The 14,994-nt window shown below is 29.8% G+C and overlaps 1 protein-coding gene across 2 annotated transcripts in view; it reads right to left on the minus strand.

Annotated features, from left to right (window-relative positions):
* The window catches only part of LOC106472911 (FERM domain-containing protein 5-like), a 51,610-nt gene that overhangs the window by 7,977 nt on the left and 28,639 nt on the right, over positions 1–14,994 (minus strand). Inside the window, exons 10-12 of one of the 2 annotated variants that reach the window (XM_022401454.1) lie at positions 8,707–8,721; positions 5,413–5,501; positions 4,551–4,628 (exon numbers count right to left, since the gene is read on the minus strand). In XM_022401454.1, coding sequence (XP_022257162.1) covers positions 4,551–4,628; positions 5,413–5,501; positions 8,707–8,721 — 182 coding nt within the window. The remainder of the gene's footprint in view (positions 1–4,550; positions 4,629–5,412; positions 5,502–8,706; positions 8,722–14,994) is intronic. The other variant, XM_013933583.2, reaches the window with a different exon arrangement.

Here is a 14,994-nt window from a genome sequence, read left to right on the forward strand (position 1 = left end):
CCTTCTTTATGGAGTTTTCCAATATTCCTTAGATGTTTACGTATTGTTTCATGAGAGACATGCAATTTCAGGGTCATTTCACAAGTGTGTGCCTTGGGTTAAACTCAACAAGTGTCTTCAGAGCATCAACATTCATTCCAACAAGTTGGCCCCTGACATCACAGTTTTACGGCTAAAATCACCTGAACGAAATTTTCTGAACCATTGTTTCATGTGAGACATGCAATTTTAGGGCCATTTCATGAGTGTGTTGCCTTGAGTTAGACTCAACAAACGTCTTCAGAGCATCAATATCAATTCCAACATGTCGGCCTCTGCCATCACAGTTTCTAAGGCTAAAGTCACCTGAACGAAATTTGCTGAACCATCGTTGACACTTACGAACATTCAAAACATTTCCATAAACTTCTTTGATATTCTTTGTGGCTACAAAGACATCGTTTCCCTGCTTGTATTCAAACAGCGTTAAATGCCGAATGTGTGTCTCATCGTATGCCATCACCATAAGGATTAGAGTATACTAAACTTTACACATTATATAGGTTATGTTAACGTGATGTTTGGGCAATTCGTTTAACTATTATATGTGATGAACGTTTTTTTGGGGGGTGGTTAATGAAAGTGTTCCAAAATGTGACATTAATTTCTTGACAACCAAATATTATATGAAAATGGAGTCTTGTACAATGTACTTACTTGTGGAACTGACAAATTCTCAGTGGTAATTATATGTAGTGGTATAACATGTAGTCAGATTGTAATACATTGTCCTGTAACTTTAGAGGAAAATTCTCAAACGAGTAGACCAGTAATAGATAAACAGACATGATCCTCAGCCAAGTCAGTGGCCACCCAAGGAGAATCGAAAATACCCAAGTAGACCTGAGGACAGGCTCTACAGCTTGAGGACATTGTAATAGGTTAGAAGGATAAAAATAAAGGAGGATGGCGTTCCCCATCCTGGTTGGAGCTTTGAGCATCAGATGGAGAATGGTTGTCTCATCTCCAGTGTCTCAAGTGCTAGGGAAGAAAGAGTAAGCAAAGGTGGGAAAAATACCCACTAACAAGCACCATCAGCATTCATATGACATTCTCAGTTTACTCCAAGAGGGTATCACAATCTCAAGAAGCACCAGTGCAGAAGGTGAAATTTTGTGTAGGACAATCACAAAGGTATATGTAACATGCAAGAGTTCCAGCTATGAATCAATTCAAATATTGAACCTTATATAACAAAACCATATTCTTTTTTCTCTTATTTTATTCATGTCAAATGATTCCACAACTCCAGATGCCTATATAATTATTAAGAAGTAACCATTGATGACAAAGCTATGGGCTCATGTGTTAACTAAGCAGCAAACAGAGAATAATGCACTTTTTATGGATTCCATCTGGCTTGAAGAACCAGAAGTTAAATGATATAAATAAAATTTTATGAACACGTTCAAATTCGTCTACATGCTGGCCTGCATAATATCCTCTAAAAACAACTATGATTGGGAAAATTTGGGTGAAATATAATTATTAAATGAATTTTTAAGAAAAATGGGAACATAATGGTAAACAACAGATCAACTACACAAGTAAATTTGTTAAAATAGTTGAAGCAAGATCCATAGAGTGTGATTCATTGTAAGGAATAAACAACATTTTCTGAAACCCTCTAGAAAATTCAGTGTGTGTCAGATCACAATAAGAATCAAGATCAGTCATGGTAAGTAACATAATAGGTTAAAAACAGTGACTACCTTCTCCTGCAGCCCAAGTTTTAGGGAGGAAGGCACTATCAGAGTATAAGGTTTTCTGAGAAAATAAGATATGAAAAGCATTGAGGACATAGATATCAGAACACCATCTATCTGATGCCAGTAATAAAAGAAAATATGGTGAAGCAATATGTTGCTAAGGGTTCAAAAGTAGGAGAAGCCAAGAAGCATAATATGAAACCCTAGTCCAATTTAGGATATCTCTCTCTGTAAAGCAATACATTCTGGCTTTTCAAAATCAATATCATGTGTTTCTGATTGGTTGAACAATCTGATGTCCTTATAAATAAGAAGTCACAGTGCTACCACATCATATGACTCAGAGGTACAGATTGAGAGTTTTTTAAATACTTTCTTTTGAAATTAAGGAATTAAAACTTAGGTAATATAAAAATGTGAATTAGAAACTATGTTTTGATGCTACGTTTACTGACATACATTGAGAACAAAGTAGTTAAGTTAAATTTGGAAAGTAGCTCTGTGATAAGGTTGTGACGTGTACACCTTGACCCACTCATAGGGTTAATGAATATCAATCAAATAGAAACAGATTGGATATAAATGGAAATTTCTGATCAACATTAAAAAAAAAGTTCTACAATGAAGGGAAGTATTTTTAATGCTGCTCTTTCAAAACAGAGTTTGCCCCCCAGTGGCACAGCAGTATGTCTGTGGACTTACAATCCTAGAATCCGGGTTTCGATACCTGTGGTGGGCAGAGCACAGATAGCCCATTGTGTAGCTTTGTGCTTAATTACAAACAAACTAACTAAGACAAAACAGTGTCCCACAAACAATTATGGAAAATTTCACAAACTAAAAAACTAGATACTATTTAACCTTCTGGATAAGGGTAGATCAAAGTGCATGTCACAGCATTTTTATAGTAGTTACATTCGAAATTTAATTAAACTACTTTATTATCAATATATTTCAATAAAATAAGTATCAAAATGTAGTTTGTAATTCAAATTTTAATATAAGTTTAACTTCTTACTTTCAAAAGGAAATATTCCAAATTCTGAATTGCACATTTCAGATATTTTTTCTACTTCTAAAAGAGCTTCTGAGTTTGGCACAAATTACACCCTTAGAGTATAGATACTACTAAGACAAAGTGTAGATTTATGGCCTCCAACATTTTCACTTTACTGAGATAAAAAGCAGAAAATCAAACTCACATGCCACACCTTGTCTTTCAAAAAATGCCAATAAATTCTCTCTGATATTTGTTATTGGCTTATTTATAACAAACAGAAAATTTTAGTCTATTGAATTACACTCAAGGCTAGCAAGTTCTGAAGATAGTTTTTGAATTATTTGGCCTACAGTTTCACTGTTGCTATTACTGAAATTACTTTCACCAGCTAATGAAATTATTTGACAAAAAACTTAACTTATACCTTAGTTAGAAAGCCAGTTAAATTATAATAGTTTTGGAATTATTTTTTTTTTGCATGTTGAAATTTTATGTCTTAAATTGCATATTTGAAAATAAAAGGAAAATTAAATGCTGTACTACCAACAACCCTAGGGTTAACTTTTGTCAAGATGTCAAGAGCAAAAACTTGAGAAAAATGACAAAGTACACACATAAGTACTAAATTTTTTTGGTACATTTTATAATTATTGTTATAAAAGTAACTAATTCTAAAAATTTAAAATATATTAGGTTAGATAACAAAACTTATATGAAAAAAAAAATCTAAAAAAAATACTTATGATAGCACACACACACACATATGGCAAGTGTAGCATGTTGATAAGTGAATCCTTTGTTTACACAAAGCTACCCCACTGTGATAAATTGCTTTTATCATACTCTAAGTGCAGCAGTAAAACAATAAATCTAAATGACTGGAAGATTAAAAAAGTATTAGCTTCAGCTGTAAGAATAGTGTGTAAATGTCTCTTACAAGTGTTTTACAAATAAAAAAGGGTAATTTTGATTTATTTTGTAATTTTTTGTTACATGGTAGTGGTTATAGGTTAGTCAAATGGACCAAGCCCACAATAACAGATAAAACATAAAGTTTTATTCAAAAAACTTTTGATATTCATTTATGAGTATCTAGAGGTTAAGCAAATGAAAAACTGTAAGATGGGAAAGTATTTTTATTATTAACAAAAATATCATCTTGCACTCTGACTGATTACATAAAGGCTTCATAAATTCAAAGACAAACCTTTAGTAAAAATATTTAATTAAAAATTCAGATTTGTTTTTGTGTACAACAGACTTGTAATGTTTACTAAAAGCTAAGATATACTTAGTATATTCAGAGTTAGAGTATGTAAAATTTCATGGTTATGTGGTGGTTACAAGGTTGGTCAAAATGACCAAGCCCATACACAAAGGATTAATAAGTATGTTCTAAGATTCATGCAGTATTTTCAAAGTAAGAAAGAAAAATCAAGGGATATCAGTGACATCATTTTGGTCCAGAAAGGGTTAACCTAAATGTACAACAGCAAGATATTTCTTCTCTTACACTTTTCCAAATATTTTCCTGTATTATTATAATTACTACGCATATACACACATATAAACATGCAGAAAACATATGTTTATAACTGAATGCTCTGTACATTATTCAAGAATTTTGCTTATTTTTACTTCCATAAAAAAAAAAATATTTTCCAGTTAGAAAAGTTCAATAAAACATTTTCTTTAAGGAACTGGGAAAACAAATTGTCCATAAATATAGAAGGAAGATTCTGCCAAACTTATCTTGTTGCACTTGTCATACAAATTTTCTAATTCACTTTCCTTTTTCATACCTGTATCTAAACTTTGACCCTCTAGAAAACAGACCTCCTCCAGTAGTAACTGCTGGAACTTCAGCTGAGGACTTTACCCTGTTTTACAGTCATTAGATCATAATCAGTAAATTACCAAGAACGAATACTAAAGTAACTGTTAAATAAAATACAATTCTAATTTCTTATCCAGTGACATGGGTTGGTTTTAAAGAACAAAATATTCATTTACTTTCAAGTCAAGGGGCACAACTAACTGTGATTTGACTGGGTAAGGCTATGACAATACGTGAAACACATTTTTTTTACTTATCTTTTCAATAAGCTCAACTTGTTACTCTAATATTTTTAAATGAAGCACATTAAACTGATTTTATCTTTAACTGAGTTTGATTTTTTTTTCATTTGAACAGTTATTGTTGATTCCAAAAACCTAATAAAATCCTAATCTTGCTTTCAGCTAGATGATTATAAACATCTACATATATATATATATATATAAGCTTTAAATAGCATTTATTAAAACTGCAAAAACCTATTCATAGCAGCATTTAAAAATTATTTCTTTAAGAGTAACTAACTTTGGAGTAAACTCTGATCAGCTGAAGAGTCATAAGTATTTCATCATATTATTTTTAAAACTGGATGTTTTACAATGAACTCTAAAAAAGCTGTGGATTAACATTATTTATAATTAATAACCAGATTATTTTTATTATGAGCCTTTAAAGTAGTCCTTCATTTAATTTGGACCGATAAAATATTCTTTCTTTCTTTAATACAGTTTAACATAAACCTTAGAAAATTATTTTAATTTTTATTCTACTTATTTAATTGAGAATTTATATCATAACTTATATATGAAAACAATATTTCAACTCACATAAAGAAGTAGCGTTGTTCTAAAGCACATTTCCACAAATGTTTACAAGCTGCTTGAGTTGGGCATTTAAATCCAATTAAATGTTTCCTCTGTTTCATAAAATACCATTCATGAATACCACTAATTCAAATTGTCAAACACATTTAAAAGTTTCCGAACAATTATGAAAAAGATAATTCAAATATCATTACTAAAACGAATCAAATAGAATAAAATCAGAATAAGAAAACAAATAATGGATATTTTACAATTAGTTAGCTTGGTACAGTGCATTAAAACATTTGAGCTGGTGATTATGATTTTCACATGAAAAGTACTTAGCTGTCATGGAAGTGAATTAATAAATGCTTTATTAAGTCTAAGTTTTCAAGATGATAATAGCACTTCTTTCTTTTTTACATATGCCTTTGATTCTTTGCTTAAATTTAGCAGGATATCCTGCATATTTTCAAAGTTTATAAATCCATAAATATATAAACAGCTAAAATCCAATTTCAAAAGCACAGTTTAGATTAGGTTGCTTGTGTTTTGACCTGAGTTGTTGTTTTGAACAAAGCCATATTGGACTTCCTGCTGTGTCTACCGCAGGGAATTGAACCACAGATTTTAGTGTTGTAAGTCTGTAAAGTTACTGCTGACCCAGTGTTGGACAGTTGGTTTTAGAATTTTTTGGCTTGACATAAGTTAAACAATTTATGGCAATAAATTTGAAAAATAAAAACCTTTACCTATCGAGATAATAAAAAAAAACTTTATTTCAGCCAATGTTTTGCCATTGCAACTTCATCAAGGCTAATAGTGCAAGAACTGGCATGTTTTTTAAAGGTAAGTAAATGCATTGTTTAAAAGTGAGACTCCTCTGAATTACACAGAAGTGAAAGTTTGAACACCTTTTTTATATATATATTTTTCTTTTCAATTTAAACAGCAATGGAATCTCAAGAGCAGTTTGGAATACTTAGGAGAAAATCAGTTATGACAGATCTGGGATTTTTTTATAGTTTCTGTAGATGTTCTTTTCATAAACAAAAATGTTATATAATTTGAAAACTGCAAAAAGTTTCTTCTATGAAAAGACATTAGGTAAAACTAGTCAGTTTTAGAAAAATATGCTGCGGAATCAAAACCTACAGCACACACACACACAACTTATTATTTATTGAAAATGAGCTATATTTATTATATAAAAATTGATCTCGACCAAGAATATTGTTAGATAAAATATTGTTATCTAGCCTGACAACGATAATAGTGACACCATTTTGAAAAGGTCCAAAGAAATCTTTGAACGTTTTTGTCATTTTTTATGATTTATTTTGTTGATTGCAGTAGTAACCCCTTCTACCAATTATAGCTTCAAATTGTGACTACTGTAATCAGCAAAATATAAGGTATTGAGATAAACATTTTAATGAACATCAATTAAATTGAAATTGGTTGTACATATAAAAAGAAACTTTCTGACCAACAATAAAAAAATAATTAAGATAAAAGGAATTATTCTAAATGTTTTTTAAAACAATGCTTCACAACAAAATTTTTGAAATTTTACAATATAAAAAAATGAAAAGAATTAGATTGAATGATATAGTTTTAAGCTGAAACTAGATTCCAGTTAACAAGTTTGTTCCAAGTATTTCCACTGTGTGAAGAAAAACAATCAAGGTATATCCACGACAAACCTTTAAACTTTAGGGATAATAGAAACAATTGAGGTGTTCTGAATGTCTGTTTGAGTACAGAGTAAAAGTGGAAATCGACAATAGTATCATAAACGACAGATTTATATACTTATTTGTGATAACATTTTTAAATCTGATCTGTTTTTTGCTTTTTTTTTTAAACATACATGCACAGATGATATTAACCCTTTGTGCAAGGGCGGGAGTCAAAGTGTGCATTTGTCACATTGAAAATTTAATTAAACAATTTTACTATCAATGTACGTCAATAAAACTGTCATTGAAATATATATTATAATTCAAATTTTTATATTATACAAGTTTTAATTTCTTAGTTTAAAAAATAAATATTTCAATAAATTCTCAATCTTCACTTGCATCAGTATGTCCCTCTGCTCCGAATTCTCCATTCTAGATTTACTTTCTTCTCTTACATGGGTTTCAGAATGTCCAACAGTTAGAAACAAGAACTATAGATACAGACAGGCCAGAATTTAAAATAAGACCTTCCCACCTTCTTTATTTTGTGAGATACCAATAAATTTGTCCCACCCACTGCAGAAATTCCTCCAAACTCTTCATGCTTTTAAAATTACTTATTTACTCATGCTTACTTGTCAACGGTACATTTATGTCCAAAACATTTTGTCACTTACATGATTATGATGTCTTTGCATTTTGGTAAAAGGTATCATTTCCCTAGCAGGTTTTATTGAGTGTAGATTGAAGTTGATGCTCCAGTAAGTAATGAAATTCTTTTAACTTATTTGTAGGTTATTTAGAAAAACAGATAAATTATAATAGTTTGGGAGGATTTTGTTTTACTGTTAAAATTATTGTTTGTGTTTTAAAATGCATATTTAAAAGCTGCATGGAATATTTTTCTGTAGCATGAAACTTTGCTTACATTGAACTCCTGCTGACTGATTTATTGCTTGTTGCAATAGAAAGACAAGATTGAAAGAGCAATAAAATTAAGTGTAAGCAACTGTTAAAAGTTATGAAGCATAGAGCTCTTAATACAAACAACTGTAATTTTCTGCTACAAAATTTTTTATTATTCTTAACATGAAAATCATCTTGCACTCAAACTAGTTGGAATCTGAGTTAGACTGACTTAGTAAATTCAGAGACACATCTTTAGTAAAAAACTTTATTTTGTGTACAACATACTTGCAATGTTTACTAAAAGCTTACACAAAAATACACATAGTAAATTTGGAATTATATCAAACGTTAATTCTCTTATACTGGGTTGGCCTAATGGAGTGACCCCTGTGCACATGTGGTTCAACATACATTTAGGATGGTCTTATCAGAAAAAAAAATATTGCTCTTTGACTTTATTGTGATAGCTTTATCTATTAACTAAATATAAAACACAAAAAATGAAAGAAAACTACTGTAGTTTTACAGCATGAAAATTGCTACATTTCTACAAGTTTTGCTCATGTCTTAAGTAAACTTAAACATTGTGAACAACCTGTTTTTTAATATAACTTTTACACTTGGTATCTAATCATTTTAGAAATTTTAATTTCACTACAAAAGTCTGACTTAATATAACTAATTTTTATGAGTTCACCAAGGTAAAAAATTAAATACAACTTACCTTTTTCCTAGCATCCTATACAATAATAAAGAGAAAAAAAGAAAAAGAAACACGTATAAATCATGGTCATGGTTAGTATCCTATATGATCACCAAATTCTAATTACAGCTATGTTGGTATTACAGCTACAACACAGCTTCAGTTGCTACACATCAAACCATCTAAAGTTCTAATGAAGACCAAAATTACCATGTACAACATCTTTTTTGAATGTGTACCCCAATACACTAAAGAAACAAAAAGACAAAGATTGAGAATTCAAGTGCATAATAGTCATACAAGGATCTGAAATAACAACCTACCTGCAATAGCTAATTGGGGTCAGAGAAAACCACCATAAAATATATGGAATACACTACAATAATGGAATATGACCATAAAATATAAAGAGAAATCCTCTATATTCATCTAAATGATCATACACTCAATAAACTTAGCACAGAAATCAGTCTAGCCTGGTACTCCTCTTTGAACCATTCAAACAATTAGTTAATTCAAATCCAAGTGGGTAAGATTTTGGACAAGTGGATAATGTACCAGCCTTTCTAACATGAAGACCCACTATCAAATCCTGTCCCCTGCCAGTACAGTCCTTCTCAGGAATTCCCTATACACAGCACCAGATTAGCAGACAAAACATGGGATATATACTAATTGATGTAAAACAATTAGTAACTAATTAATAATTAGTCATAGGTAATCATATATACTACTAACCATGACAAAGGTTGACATCAGTTACCACAAACTTTATTGTAAGTATCAGATGTATAAATATGAAGTGATATCCAAATATCTTTTCATATTGTATTTTACTGCAAACATTGCTAAAAAAACTCTTGACTTTATTACACCAAACCATATTCAAATATGGGATAAATGAGAGCCAAGTCCTAACCAAATTTTTAGAATTTATCAGAATTTATTTTATTTTACTTTTTTTCAGCAATAGATCACATATCCGTTAATTCTTACAATATGAAAATACATGGCTTAATTCACTTTCTATAGGTATTGTTTCGAACTAATTTATGCATATGATTTTTATACTAACTTCTCAGAAAAAAGGAATTAAAATATTCCTTTTTACTAAGGTAACATAGCTAATAACACATGGTTAGGTTTAGGAGATGGGGTAAGTTGTTCAGTAAAACAGTGAAATAATTTTTCTCTCTTTTGGTATAAGCATAATCTAGAAAAATCAAAACAACAATTCTCCTATCTATACTAATAAATGTGTGTTATAGTGCATCTAACAGACCTATATTATCATGTATTTGACTAAAACTTACGAAATTGATGACATTAACCCTATAATCTCAAGATAAATTGTGCACATTACAACCTCTTTACAGTTACATTCAAAATGTATAATTTTATTAGTAATATACATTACTAAACATGGTATTAACCCTCTTGCCATGAGCATCCTTTACTGCAGATGTCATGAGGTTTTAGTAAGTTACATTCAAAATTTAATTAAACTACAATCTGTGTATGTTATACCAATTAGTATAGCATAAAAATGTAGCTAATAACCCATATTTTATTATTATATATGTTTTATATTCTTAATTTTATAAGTCAATATTTAAAAAAAATCCCAAATTTCCCCTAGTGTGAGGAATGTGACATTTTCTCTAGGCATCATCCTCTTCTCTAACTTATCCACCACCCCCTCCATTAAGTACAAATTTTAACGTAAATTACTCAATGTAATATTGATATCACTCAGACAAAACATAATTTTCCTAGCCTTCAATCTTGTTTGGTTACAGAGCCATGAAATAAAAAAATCACACCCCTCTTGCCACACCCACCTGTCACATCCTCTTTTTCAGAATTTGTTAATAGTTCTCTCTTATGCTTAATATTATATTATTTATAACTAACGGAAAGCCAAGATTTCCATATATCAAATGATGTATTATATTATGATGTTCTCTAAACACAGGATTGTGAATTTTTCTTTCAGTACAAGCTTCATTCCCATGGGAAACATATTAACTAGCTTGGATGAATTTGTTACGAATTTTGTCACATAGTTAGAAAACCAGAAAAATTGTGATAGTTATGTGACATTGTCTGCTTTTTGCATGTTATTATTCTATATTCTTTGGTGCATTATTTAATTAAATACAAATTATTTAGTGCATCACTACTATTCGTATAAAAAGAAGGGTTAAGTGTCATTGACAGTTGGCAGCAAAAAAAAGAAGGTCCAGGGATGTACTTTATTTCTTGTTTTTCATGTGTATTTTTTTATCTATTATTACAAAAGTAACTAAAATGTAAAATTAAGGATCTCTTTATGTTAGTTAAGGATAAATTAGGCAAAATAAATAATAACGATAAAAAATTTTCAAGAGGCAAACATGCAAGCAGCTCGGAGCAGTTTGTGTATAATGTAATTTGATAGTGTAACGTAAACCCCACCTTCCACAAGTGACTTACAACTTATAATAGTAGTTATACACAGTTCAAAGGGCAATAAAACAATACAATTTAAGTATAAATATATCTATACTATTACATGTTTAAAGCTACTTAGGATAATCAAATGTAGTTTCATGTTACAATTTGAAGTCATTCTAGAAATAAAGAAGAAAAAAAGTAATTTAGATATATTTAGATTTCTTTTTGTTGTTTACAAGGTCAATCAAATTGAAAAACCTTGTAGAATTAGGGTAGAGAAAATAACAAATAAAATATAAAGTTTTACTGAAACAAACCCCATCTGAAATGTATTTAGGAGGTTTTAGAGATTACGCAATGGAAGTTAAAGATTTTTGAGATGAAGAAAAGTACTTTTTATCTTTTCATGAAAATCAATTTGTGTTTAAACTAGTCAAAAAAAAAAATGATATGTTCACAGACAAAATCTTTATTACAAAATACTTCACTACAAAATCCAATTTTTTGTATGTAAAAGATTTGTAATGTTTACTGAAAGTCTGCCAAATTTTGGGAAGATACACATACTATATTAAAAGTTAGAATAGTTAGTAGTATCAAATGAGTATAAAGTGGTCATGTAGTCAGTCAATTCAAATGAAAATATTTGAATAAATTCTCAATATTCCTTTTCTGTGCAAGTAATTCATCTCCCCTTTTACAGTTTTCAACCAATAAGAAACACAAACTATAGATATTGGCAGGTCAAAACATACATTTTTTTTGTTTTAAAATGTATATTTGAAAGCTACATGAATTTTTATTTGAAGAGGTAACTTAGTGAAAGAAAGTGAGGCCTAGCACAGTTAAAGCTTGTATTTTTAAAGATCATGTGTGTTACAATACACAATCTGAGCCTCCTACCTTTTCAAGTTACTGTGATAAGTATATATATATACCCATTAGTGAAACTCTTCCAATCTTATCATAGTTTCAAAAGAATTTATCTATACCACTTATTATTATTTGATGGGCATGTTTACAACTCATAAAAAATGATTTTCTAGCTAACAGAACTTTAATACAGTTATTTCTTTATTGGCTGGCATATGTATATTTTTTGTCTCAAATAGTGTGTGATTGTTACTATTCATCTCTGAGAAGCAAATGAAATTTTTTAACTTGCTTATAGCTTAGTTAGAAAGCTGGTTAAATTATAGTAATTTTGGGACATTATATTCTAGTGCCTGATATATATATATTTCAAAATGTATATTTGAAGAAGTAATTTAATGAAAAAATGTGAAGCCTAGTGCAGTTACAGCTTGTACTTTTAAAGATCTTAAATGTTCCTGCACTTTGCTTGTGGTGTTTAATGATGTGCTAATGATCTATTGTTGTGATTTTATTGCTTTTGATGGGAGGATTACTGCTCAAATGAGTATGAACTACAGAAAAAAACAACATAAATTAGAGAAAAGGTTAACAGTTTAAACTATAAAGATAAGATATTTAATTCATCAAAATGATCCATCCAAAAAAGAAGAAAAAAATTGATGATATCACTATAGTTAATGTTAGGACAGAGAATGGATAAAAGACAAAGTTTCCCTGAAAATTTGGAGACAATTCTAATATTCATTTAGGAGGTTTTAGAGGTTATGCAAATGAAATATAAAAACTGTAAGATGAAAAAGTATTTCTATTTTTAACACAAAAATCACCATGCAGTCAGAATGACCCAATAAAGTTTTGGAAATTCACGGACAATCTTTAGTAAAAATATTTATTAAAAATTCAGATTTTTTTGTGGATAAGACTCGTAATGTTTACAAAATACTTGCCAAAGTTTGTGAAGATACATGTAGTAAATTCAGAATCTTATTATAAAAATAATCCATTGTATGTGTGTCTGCATCTATCAGCCAGAGTTAGCTAGCTCAATTACCATAATATTAATATGGTAACTGAAAACTGTCAGGCAGTTACATGGGCTAATTTGTTTTATGATTATTGGCTGAGTGGAGGGATAAAAAAATTCCAGCATAGAGCACATTTCCACTTTTTTTATAAACTTCTGGCTTTGAGTTAAAATGCACTAGTATTTAATCAGTTACATTAGTTAGTAATTACTTTCCATAAATGGGGGTATGCATTTAGCAACTAATGGAGTCATTAGAGATTTAATAACAAAAGAAACAAGGAAGGGAGAATATTATTTAACATTGTCCTTTATAAAATTGTTTGTTTTCTTAATCCTCATCAGCACACCCGGGGTCCACATGGACCCCAATGACTTTCTCGGTTGTATACCTTTTTTGTATACAAATTTATATCAGTTCTTGTAATTGTCAAGCAGAAATCTGGGATCAATATGACACTATTGTTTTCAAAAGAGGCACATGGAGTACACAGCTATAATCTATTATTTATCTGGGGTCTATGCCAGTGTTCCTTCTAAGCAGCACAGCCACATAACAACCAATCAAGTGCTGTGCACTTCATTATTTCAGCCACACACACCCTCAGTAATGGTGAGGAGTTTCAACATGTTGACAACATTATTGACCCTGGCAGTCGATAGGCCTAAAGCCTAAATAACTGAATGGTAGCATTGCAAAGTGCCCTAAAGAACCAATAGGGTCAAATTTTAGTATTATACACTATTTAATTTCTTAATTTAAAATTAAATATTAAAAAACACAGTTAAACATCAACTCTTGTGTGTCACATGTTATGTTGAATGCAGCACTGGTTCAACTTAGGTGTCAAAATACTAAGTCTATAGTTTCGTGCAAATTAGGAACTCAAATTACCGATATGACAAGCTAGAATATAAAAGAAGAACGTCATATATTTTCTATTTGCTGAGATATCACTCATGTACTGAATCAAACACAGCGGTCCTACTCATCTCTTTCCATTTTTGGAAATGGTTCTTTATATACACTTACTTCAATATGTAACCTGTGAATAACCAATTGAAAGCTCAGAATGTCCTCCTAGTAGCTTTCTCAGCCATTTTCATGTGTTAGGATGCTATCTCATTCTTTCAAGCCAAGATTTCAAGGAAGAAGATTATGTTTTTAATCCTGCTTGAAATTTAATATTTTTTTAGACCCAAATACAGCTTAGTTACTAAGCTAGATAAGTTATAGTGGAATTCTATGGTATCAATATTGTAATTTAAGATTTTTTTGGTTATTCAAATATATATATTAAACCTAAAAAAATTATTTCGTTTCATATCCTTCATATGCGAAATTTTAAAAGGCTTAACAACCTACATCAAGCAGCTACTGAGTACAAAGGTTGTAACTAGAAGGCATAATTGTTTGCTTTACTTCTTTATTTACTGTTCTATGTTTTAAGAAAAATAACTTGAAGAACTTATTTCTAAATATCAATAATCTATATACATATATAATAATGGAAATTTTATTGTATTTTACAAAATACTAGTCTACTAAAACACAACCAAGACGTCACTTTGGAAAGAGTAAAGGTCAGTTTTATATTATTGGATGTGGTAACATGAGAGCATATGTGCCACATCATTATAGCCTCTGTATTGTTAGCCAGGCATGGCCTAAAAGGTCAATATAATAAAAATAATAAATATATATAAATGTATAATGTTATGAGATTTAAGCTATTTAGTCTAAAAAATTTATGTTTTCATGTTATAATTTGTTGTCATTCTAGAACGAAAGAGGCATAATTTATATTTATTTTCTAATTTTTTATGGTGGTTACAAGATCAGTCAATTCTACTGAACCTGTACAAAGATCCATTAGTGAAAATAACAGATAAAATATAAAGTTTTTTCTTAAGAAATGTTTGATAACTATTTGGGAATTATAAAGATTTCGTATGTTAAATTTGAAAATTTT

The sequence above is a fragment of the Limulus polyphemus genome, unplaced genomic scaffold, assembly GCF_000517525.1.
Source record: "Limulus polyphemus unplaced genomic scaffold, Limulus_polyphemus-2.1.2 Scaffold5726, whole genome shotgun sequence".
Lineage (NCBI taxonomy): Eukaryota > Metazoa > Arthropoda > Merostomata > Xiphosura > Limulidae > Limulus > Limulus polyphemus.